At 35.9% G+C, this 11721-nt stretch overlaps 1 protein-coding gene across 1 annotated transcript; it reads right to left on the bottom strand.

Annotated features, from left to right (window-relative positions):
* Positions 1 to 536: 536 nt before the first annotated feature.
* Positions 537 to 11721, bottom strand: LOC131858666 (secreted RxLR effector protein 161-like). Its single transcript, XM_059211958.1, has 2 exons — positions 11075 to 11721; positions 537 to 648 (listed from the first exon to the last, which is right to left on the bottom strand). Exons 1-2 carry the CDS (start codon positions 11719 to 11721, stop codon positions 537 to 539), a joined length of 759 nt encoding a protein of 252 aa, XP_059067941.1.

Raw genomic sequence — 11721 nt, forward strand, 5'->3', positions numbered from 1 at the left:
TTCCCTTCGGTAGGAAGCTCATCACGTATTTTCTTGCCATATTTCATGCACACTCGGTCAGTGACACATTTTTTTTGCATATTGTGTCATACACCCATTTGGTATTCAATATTAGACTCCCTCTTTTTCAAGTGCATCAGCAATTTCTTCGTATGATCCACACTGCATTGTCCACTACCACACGGTTGATGACTGCGTCATGCAATCCCCAATAATGGAAGTTGATGTTCTCTAGCTCTATGCATATTAAGCCTCCCCAGATCCCAAAAATGATGGCCTTCATTTTTGAAACAATAACGGAAGAGACAAAAGTAGTGCAACCTACCATTAATATGTTCTCTTTTGTGATCGGCCTGTTGTTGCGCACAACCAACAAAGACAAAGAGTCACATTCAATTTTGGACTAATCAAGCATTATAAAGATAATCCAACATATAATGACTAATAGTGGACCTCCTTGTTACTCGCCCCTCCTCCTTGTTCCTATTCATGAGTGCTAACAGAATCACATTATCGTTCAGCCTCCTGCTCTATGCTCACCTCGTGCTCCTACGAACATCCCCTTTTTCACTCTCACCGCCTGGAGCATCAGTATAATCACCCTCATCTACATTTCCAATGGCCTCATCTTCGTCACCAGTGTAGCCACTATCATAATGATGTTCAATAAAATAGCACGCATCATTGATCCATTTTATGCCAGTCTATATATCTACATTTCCACTTATAAATCCCAACTTCCAACAACCATGCCATGCAATGATGAAAAAAAAATATAATGCAATGATAAATAATTACCAGTGTGGTTGTGCAGTCACTAAGAAGTCGAATTGACAATGGGTTTAAAATTGGAGACCTGACTCATGACTCATTCATATCTGAATCCCCAACTAGTCCCTATCCTGAAGGCCCATCTCCTGACTCTTTCGGATTTGGATCCCCGACTAGTCCCACATCTAAAAGCCCAACTTCTAACTCTTTCATATTTGAATCCTCAACTAGTCGTGGATGTGAAAGTCCAACTCCTGAATCTCATATTTGAATCCCCAACTTGTCGTGCATTTGAAAGCCCAACTCCTGACTCTTTCAGATTTGAATCCTCAACTAGTCCTGGATGCAAAAGCCCAACTCCTGAATCTTTCATATTTGAATCTCCAACTGGTCGCGTATCTGAAAGCCAACCTTCCAACTCTTTCAGAGTCGAATCCTCAACTACTCCCTAATGTGAAAGCCCAACTCCTGAATCTTTCAGATATGAATGTCAAACTGGTCCCACATATGAAATCCCAACTCTCTCCTGGGTATACAAATTGGTTCTCCAGTCACAAGCATTAAACAGTGACAACACCAAGCAATACTACATGTTGCATAATCCATTAAAACTACTTAGCTTACAGGCAGGCCGATGTCATGTGTCACTAAGAAGCGAACACAGCCAACTCCCAGGAGATCATCTGCCTTTAGCTCCAATAACCCATAATCAAGATTAGCAGTTTCCCTCAACCTTTTTCGCAATGCAATTGACATGATTGAACTAAAACATATAAAAAATGCAATTCATATTCTTCACACTATCAATGAAACCACACATTCACCACAGACGACACAGCCAACACATGACTAGTTATTCCCATATTGCAATACAAAGTCAACATGTTGTTGTGTTATGTGCAACCTAGCTAACGGTTTAGCCATAAACTATCCATGACATTCTGCTCTAGAATGTATTTTGTTGCAATTGCAATGAAAGAATGACTATGATCCATCGCCAACACTATTAAAAAGGCTTCATGTGTTCTCCCCATCCAAAACACAACACAAAAACTAGACTTTGTTAAGGATTGATAAAGAAGGATGCCAAACACGCTTAACAAATCGGCTGCGTCTATGCTGGCTCCAAAATGGACCTTTCCTACAGCATGTTACTAATAGGTTAGTCAATCACAGCCTCTAATTGCAAAATCTATGGTGTAAAACGAGTGTGCAACAATCAAGATGGTCAATCTATGTCAGAGAATATACAGGGATTCATTATCATTAACAAAGTCTTTGACGATAATTAATGGATATAGAGACCTCCAATTCATTATTCGAAAAACACGTCTTTTGAAACAAGTGTCTATTCTAAAGCTTCCATCTCTTTGTTGACATGGGAACATTATTATTTATTAAAAACGTAGACATAAGTTATGAAAAGAAAAAAGAAAAAACCATTGTGAAGGATAGACATGTGAGGAGTTCATCATGCCAACCAGAGACATCTGAAATAGAACCCCAAATAACATTTCAAATCAGAGTTGGATCATCGAACACATGTACTTCTCAAACATCACGAACATCAATAATCTAGAAATACAAATACACTGGGATGAACATTAACACTCTCATGCAAATCAACAGAATATATATGAATTTATAACACATAGTTCGCAAGAATCAAGATTTTTGGTTCATATATTCAACACTAGTTTCATCACTTGAAGATCCATAAATAACAATCGTACTGCATTCAGGTTGGAAAATTATATCTTATTATCTAATATGGTGCATCTATAGCATATAATATAAGGCATCGGCCAATTGCATTGTTCATTTTCATTATTATCAAATTCAGTAAAAGTAAGGACATTAATATTACATGATCAAGAACTGAAATTTATACTTACATTTGTATCGCATAAAAAAATTATATACAACAAACTACATATATATATATATATATATATATATATATATATATATATATAACAAGCGCCTTTCAAAAAATTTCACAAGCCCAAAGATTATTGATAAGGGGACATTATAGTGCAAGTAGTATTAAACAAGGGAGAGAGAGAGCAACAACCTAGTAACGTCTGGACGTTTGCCGAGGGACTACTCAATAGTCCTTGAAAATCAACAACCTGCATGGATAACTAATGTTAGTGGTAGTCTACATTGGGAAGTACATGCATTTCAAAAGACATAAAAGGAACCTACATGTTCCTATATGAAAATACAGTTTAACATTCAATATAAACTACCACTAAGTAATTTATATCACCTAAATTATATATGTCCATTTGCCATAGTGCCAGAGTTGTCTATATCAGCCACCTATTTTCGTACTGTTGTTATGTGCTCAAGGACAGACGCCTCTATTCCGACTTGAAATCAATGCTATAGTCCGACTAACACGTAGCTTAGTCACATGTTTTGTACTATATTTTACATTCAACGGCTGCAATTGAGTAACATGTCACTAACACGCAGTACCATTTATCTATTCTCGAGCCTCATCATTGACTAACTCCATCTCTTATTGTAAATTGCATCGCGTGTTAGCCTTTGGCTTTATCATTGTTAGCTACATCAAATCACAACCCGTACATGAATAATGGTTCGAGAGGTTGTGTCTATTCTAGCTCCAAAATAGACAAATCGTACAGACTAACAGTGTTGTGTTAGACAAAAGCAACCATCAAATGCAAAACCTACGATTAAAAACCTGCCACAAACATGAGGTGTTAGTCCCCCCATACTGTTTTATGCAGCCATAATAGAGGTGTCCCACTGCAAGAGTAACTTGACTTTCGTGCTAGTCTTTTCCCTGACAAAAGTACCAAGTTTTGCAGCCTGTGGCCTCTTCTTCCTGTCAGGATGCCCTCCAACTGCAATTCCTTCATTTGCATTATGCACAATAAATGGGTAGTAACCATGAAGCATTTCGCAACCATCCTTTGGCATGTCCACATAATTTTGCATGGGCATCGAGGACTGAAACTGAGAAATCGACAACAACTCCACATCACATACCATGAGTCAGAGCACCATGAGAAGTTGGCATGGTATGCATGTCTCAAAAATGTATGTCAATGCATTTTGTTGGTACGATACGTCTGTTGTCAAGCCACAATACACATAGCCTCCTACATATATTTGCATGTATGTTTATTCTGCACTTTTCAAGTGTGATTAGGTGCTTCCAACTTGTGTCAGACATGTCTATTCTGGCTTCAAAATGAGATTGTAACAACGACATGAATTGACATACATGAGATGCGTATATTCTAGCTCCAAAAAGGACCTATCGTACCAATGACATGCATCAACATACATTTCTAAGAATAAATATATATGCAAATACAAGTGGCAAGCACCTAATAGCTACATGAAAGAGAAAGTGAGGTAAATGTTTTGTTTCAAATTGAGATTCTTTTATGTGGTCTCGACCTCGTTTACATGTTATGGTTTGCCTTTTGATGTAAACAGACTCCTCAAAATCAGGTTGTTGACTAGTTGATGCAACCATTCCTTGGCTGTGTGTGACCTTCTCTTGTTTAGGAGTTGATCTATTGTTTACTGACAATTAGAAGTTGATATGTTGTTTGTTTGATGATAGCAAACATGGCACCTTTTTAATTTGCCTAATGTGGAAAAAGTAAGACTAATGCACAAATGAAAACATTATTATTGAAGTGGTCCTTGTTGAAGCAGCCTGCGTCTATTCTGGCTCATTGTTGAAGGGGGATATATGGGACTGTAGTTTTCTGTGTTGTGCTACGGCTTGGGGTATGTTGAAATCTGCCTCTATAACTCGTATTTTTCCTGTTTTGGTTTGGATTTTGATTAAAATCATCAAGGTTTGCATTGTTTGTTTGCATTTCTTGTTTGCCTCTATATGTAGCCAGAATAGCTTCAGCCTATGTCGAATATTTGCATGTTTTGGAGCTAGAATAGATGCATACCATCATGTTAGGGTTAGAGACCGCTAGAGTTAGTTTTCCTTTTTAAATCTAATAAGCCCCTGAGAATAATGGAAACAGAGCATAATATTTCCATAGTTTCTTTTATCTATGTTTTATTCTGTCATTTTCCTTTGTATTGCATAGGATATATTTGTGTGTGTGTGTGTGTTGCTTCATATTGACATATATATATATATATATATATATATATATATATATATATATATATACTAACACACACCAAACCGCAAATGAACAATGCAAACCCTGACGGTTTTCAACAAAATCCAAAAAATCAACCCTCAACCATGAGTCGTCAACAATCAAACAGGAAAACTTGGTATCCTGACACAATCATGCTGCAAAATGATGCCTAATTTTCACAAACGGAACACAAAATGACACAAGAAATAAAAAAAAATTATCGAATATCTTAGGGTTTCAAATTACTACAGCCGCCTAAGCCTCCACCCAAATCATTGTCCTCTTGACACCTCCTAAGGGCACACTCACAACCACCTCTGCGATACAAAATGATATAAAAAGTTACAATTTCAAACACAGGGTTGACGAAGGAATCATAAAACTATCGTTATCTATTAGGGTTTGAATTTATCGATGCCGCCACAACCCTACACAACAATTTTCAATCATACCAGCCCCCTGTGCGCTACGACACCTCCTCCCTGCACATGAAAAAAACCTGTGTGTTAACAAGCGATAACAATAGGACTAAAAATATATCCAGACAACTTGCGTTATGCATACAGTCGACTTTTGTCCTCCCCTTCAAAGCCTCATATATTTTGACAATGCATACCTATAACTACAATTGAAGCGCAGCTCCTTCGCTCAGTGATTCAACTGGGGACATGAATTTACATGGTCTAATATTTTATTTCGCCTCCACCAGTGTGTTCTGCATGCAGCTCCCGAATGAAATATATTTTCAATTTTCGCGAAATCGAGTTTTTATTCAAAAAATTTTAAAAAATTAATTGCAAATTGTGCCCATAACATGTGACCGCCGATGTAAGTTGACTTGTGGATGCAATAAAGTGGGTTAGCCAAAAAAATGGCCGCGTGGCCATTCAAAAAAAATTAAATCAAAATTGGCGGTAACCAAAAATGTAAACCGCCTGCCTGGCGGTATGTTAACTTCCTCGCCTGATGTAACCATCACATCACGGTGACAACGGTCGGGAAAATGTTAATCGTGAGCAAGCTTTTCCGTCAAACGCAAACCGGCAACATCATCCATGTCATCATCGCCGCAAATTCCTCCATGTCATCTGTGGATCCCAAGAACGTTGCTCTCATGGACTTGTCGTACTTGAATGGTATGCCTTCGGCATCATATAAAGGCATGCCATTTTGGAGCTAGAATAGCTACAGCCCACATTGTTCAAGGTAACACATGAATTCATTAAATGATACGAGTACAATGAAAAGAGCGTGGATAATTCCAGAAATCAAATTTGGTTCCATCAAAAGGTGTTTTATGGCATGAAAAACGTATTTAATGAATCCTTCCCAGAAGCACTGAGCACACACAATGTGGTCCTTCTGATCATTTGATAGCTTTGCCTTTTTTATGAGGATTTGATTTTATGCGTGTAGTAGGAGAGCTTTGAGTTTTTTCCAATATTTAGGTATTGTATGAGGATCCTGATGTGCCTCCTTATACTACAAGTACTTATTCCCTTCAAAATCTAGTCTGTCAAATTTGCTTTCCCTGCAGCCACCATACAAAGTTTACCTGTTCAGACAAGTTAATCCTGCTATCAATCAGTCAACTTGCTTCTTTTTCACAATTCCAATTCTACCTGAATCGTTGTCTCCTTACCCTTCATCATTATTTTATAGCTCATGTCAGTCATATCAATCAGGCACATCGGTCATATAATAGGAATATGACGATCATGGAAACAATCTTAGGAATATGATGTTTGTTTATGCTTGACAATAAAGCTATTAGGGGAAGAGTACCAATAGCTGACTAGTTTCAATAACTGTCATGTTATTGTCATAGGGAACCCCCAAAAATATAAATATTTTTGTCAGTACATAATTAAAAAATATCAATAAATATTTAATTGAACACCAATACATGTTCACAATTGAATGTGTAGTTTACTACAAAAAAGTTATAAGAAAAAACAACAATGGGTACATTTCCAATTTTAATACAAACCATCTTCCACAAAATATAATGATTATTTATTATTTTAAATACTTTATGTTTACATTTACCACTCTATGCAAGTGGCTAAAAAGTACAAATGTATTCAGATTTCATTTACATATGAGACTTATTGGTGCATTACATGACATAAAAACAATCAAATATTGACTTCATAGACACTCATGTACATTCTTCCAAACATCACTTCACAGCTTCATACATTATACCAACATTTACAACAACTGGTGTAAGGCTCCCCAATAACCAAGAATTTGCATAAAAATAATTTAAACAATCAAATTTCATTCAAGCCAGCAAAAAACAGAAGGGAACGAAGCAATGAGATGACCGATTGTTTCTCACAAAAATTCAAATTTGAAAATCAGCTACCACAAATGAATGCATTCATATTCCACATTCAAATTATTTTATAAGACATACTTTCACATGTCACTTTCATTACAATCCAATTCACTGCATATTCCTGAGCTCTGTGAATTCCCTCTACACATTCCTTATGTAACTATTTACATGCATTTCGTATGTATGTTATATATATGCATATGCATATGTATATGTATGTGTATATGTGCAATAATATGTATATGTGCATCTGTATGTAGATGGATATGTATATGTATGTACTGAATGTGTCTAAGGATTGTATACATGTTGTGAAATGTTGAAGATGGTGAAATAGTTGTTGTGCATGCAATAATGTATGGATGATTTGTTGTGACAACATTACTATTGCGATAAAATATTAAAAAACAAAATGGAATAGTAAAAAAATTTACACTAGTTTGTTGATTGTATAGGTTTACATCTACTAGTAGGTTTTTTGTTTTTTATTTTTTATAATTTCATTGTTTGGTTGTCCTCTACCTGTAGGATTTTTTTTGTTATACATTTTGACATTTGATATCCTCACTAAACAGATAGGGATCTGCGATAACTAAAAAAATGTATCGAAAGGCAGAAGAGGAAAGAAGAATGAAGAATGAAGAACACTGAAGTCAGTCTTCTAGTTGTTCCGGAATATTGTTAGTGGAAAGCAGAAAAGAAAGAAATGACTTGATCTAATTGTCTTTCCATGAGTTTTCATGATATAAGAGAAGAGGAAGAAGATCAAAATTTCCAGAAGGAGAAAGAGAAAGAACTAACCCATTCTTATTGTCTTTGTGGTTAAAATTTGTACAAATTATGCCAGAATTCAAGGAAGTTATTGAGGTGGTGTTGCTACTATTGCAACTTAGCCTTGGACTTTTTCTCATAGTGAGGATGACTCCTCTTTGGGCAATCATTCATTGCACCCTTGTCTACTTGCTCCACTGCCTCCATTCCCCTTACACAAATTACAAACAACTTGGGGAATTCAAAGGTCGAGTATTCAAAAAAGTGATCTCTCATGCCATCACAGCAGGAGATGTTTCTAAAATAAAAAAGCAAAAGGATCCTAACTGCAAATCTAATAGTCTTGGGGAGATGGTTGCAAAATCTGAAAATGGTAGGTCATTCTCAGTGAACTACCTGGGCAAGAATTTGTACTGTAGTGAATGGAAGGAAACAAGATGCTACTAAAGTTTGAAGTGAACCGAAAGGATAGAGACAAGACATCCATGAAGGATGGGCCTGCATATTATTACATCAGAAAAAAAATGTGGGAAACTGTACTGTACATTAAAAAAGTGGCTTCAACGATAGTTTTTTTGAAAAACCATATAGAAATATGGGAAGAAGTGATCACAAGTGATATCACGGAGTTTGAAGAAGTGTTCGATTCGATGATATTGGATAATCACTCGGTTATTAGTTTGGATCACGATTACTTCCTGCCTGTCAACTTCTTCTTGTCAGAATTTAAGTTGAGGATGACTCCAAACATCGTGGGTCTGCTCCTGAAGACTCAAAACCCTATTCATCGGTTCATTCCTACATTGCTGACATTTACAGCAACAGTGATGGGGTTCAGCACAACACTGAGGCTATATGTTGGTGGCTTTATCGATAAAGTCTTGTCCAAAGGAATACATGTAGGAGTACAATAAGCAATGAGAGGGGGGTGAATCAGTGCTTATTAAAAATAAAATTCAAAAGAACTTAAATGCAAATTACTTTAACAATAATCTATCAATATAAACTGTAAAGCACACACATAGATTGAGAACACAAAGTTGTCCTGAGTGGAAACCCTCTGGGGTAAAAACCACTCGCTAAATGCCTCACTGGCTTATTAAAAATGCTCTGTACAAATGTCTCACTAACTGAAATGAATGTCTCACTGACAATGCTACCTCACTGGTAGTCTTTTGTACATGCCTCACTGGCTTAAACAATATTCTCAAAGTAGTTCGAATACATTTAGAGATTTAGCTCTGTTTCATTTCATAACTTCTTCTAAACTCATAAGAGTTTGAAGCAACTAATCTAAAAATCCCAAATACAGCAAGAAATATTATACATCATAATATTATGTAGAGAACAACAAAAATTGTTCACATACACAATATCATTATGCACAAACTTTATACAAATGTGTTACAGCCAACTGAGTAAAAGATATGCTCATATAAATATAACTCTTTTTTCTTCTCATCCAGACGAAAACCTCTTCATGATTAAATAGGTTTCATTGAAGAAGACACATTCTTTTGTTTCCTGCATCAACTATATTCAAGGAACTGATAACCGTAACTGTTATCACAGTTACCAAATACTGCTGCAACCGAAATCATATAAGAACATAAAACTATCATTCTTTTCTCAAACATATAGTTGTAGTAACAAACTGAAAAGAAAGTCCCCTGAAACTACCGTATACACAAAACCATTTATCTTTATTTTAATATCAAATGGTCAATGACTAAATGCAAGAACCCAAAAACCAAATTTACAACGAATGTCAACTGGGTTCTTTTTAATAACAAATGATAAACATACTGAAAACCACTGAATCGTTCCTTAATCATTGTAGTTTTTTTCTTAAACAATTTATGATAAGGACCATCAAATAACAGAAGAAGAAGGAATAAATACACCTAGAGATTTGGAAGAAAGATGTCAAAAATCCATGCCATCAAACTAAGATTTACTGCCATTAAATTTGCATAGGTAAACCATTGCAACTACCTCTATTTTTCATGTAGAATGAAAACCCCAAATGTGAAGACCAAGCACTGAAAGAATGAATGAAATATGAGCGCTTTAGCAAATATGCATCATTATATTCAAGATGCCCTAAAACCACTGATGGATATAATATAATGCAAAGTATTTGTCATGTAATAGTTTCACCGTCACTGTGGGGAGGGCCAAAAACACAACTTGGTGCCTAGAGAACATCATAAGGCCAAGTTACTTTTTAAATATGAATGTGAGCATATAAGTCATATTAAGTGACTTAACAACATGTTATCTGTCACTTTAAACATATAGCCACCACAACACACTTTTGACACGAATGCCAACAAAATGCCACAGAGAGGAACAAACTCCCCCTTTTGCATTGGTGTCAAAATGAGAAAATTCCAAACTGACATCCTTGCACAAAACTGTCTGTCAAAATACTGTAACTGTCATTCACTGTCATGACTATCGGTCAAAATACTATAACTATCATTGATCCCTACTCAAAAACTGTCTCAAGTATTTAAAAACTCAAAAAACTATCACAAGTGTTTACTAAGTTTACTGCTCTGCTCTTCTCTATTTAAAAAATGTCACAAGTGTTTATTGAGTTTACTGCTCTGCTCTTCTCTATTCTACCCCTTTTGACAGCAATGTCAAAGGAGAAGGAAAGAAAACAAATTCTCACAAACACAGATGGTGCATAAGAATATCATAGATACAAGAATGCAATATAAGTATATGAGTGAGAACCACAAGGGCTGGAAATGATCACGAAGCATACCTATGGAACATAAGAATAGTTGAGATATAATAATGCATCAATATGTATGTGAGAGATCCATAAATGCCACAAAATGCCATGGGAAAAAATAGTCATCATAAAAAACTCCCCCTTGCTCCATGAAGGAGACATCATGGTTACTGAAGAAAACTGAGAGGAAAAATACCAAGTTTTCCCCTGAGAAATTCAAAAGTGGCTTTCGGTAAATCTTTGGTAAAGATGTCAACTACTTGATTAGTTGAGGACACATACTGTAAAGTCACATCATTGGCAAAAACCCTTTCACGAAGAAAATGATATTGTATGTCAATATGCTTAGTTCTGGAATGTTGAACAGGATTTTTGGAAATATCTATAGCGCTGGAATTGTCACAGAAAATGGATACTGGTTTAAGCACATCAAGATAGACAACTTGTAATGTTTGAATCATCCAGAGTACCTGAGTACAAGAAGTTGTTGCAGCAATGTATTCTGCCTCAATAGTGGATAAGGAAACTGAATTTTGTTTCTTACTGTGCCAAGCAACTAATCTTCCACCAAGAAACAATGCACCCCCAGAAGTGCTTTTTCTATCATCAGGACAACCAGCCCAGTCAGCATCAATATAGGTTGTTAAGGTAAAATCATTATGCCTTGGATACCACAAACCAAAATCAAGAGTTCCAGAAATATACTTCATGATTCTTTTAACAGCATTTAGATGAGATATTTTAGGTGTTGATTGAAACCTGGAGACTAAACAAACCGAATGCATTATATCAGGTCTTGTAGCAGTCAAATATAAAAGACTTCCAATCATGGACCGATACATTGTATGATCTACATCAGGTTGATTAACTTCTTGCTGAAGTTTACAACAAGTTTCCATAGGAGTACCCACTGGTTTACAATCATTCAT

This window comes from Cryptomeria japonica, chromosome 1, assembly GCF_030272615.1.
Source record: "Cryptomeria japonica chromosome 1, Sugi_1.0, whole genome shotgun sequence".
Classification (NCBI taxonomy): Eukaryota; Viridiplantae; Streptophyta; class Pinopsida; order Cupressales; family Cupressaceae; genus Cryptomeria; species Cryptomeria japonica.

Bases quoted from the DNA above. Each gene is read 5' to 3' on its own strand.
- LOC131858666 (XM_059211958.1), bottom strand. From the start codon at position 11,721: ATGAATGATTGTAAACCAGTGGGTACTCCTATGGAAACTTGTTGTAAA. The intron at 649-11,074 runs GTATGTGTCCTC...TCATTATGATAG, and splicing joins GCCAATGATGTGACTTTACA to TGGCTACACTGGTGACGAAG.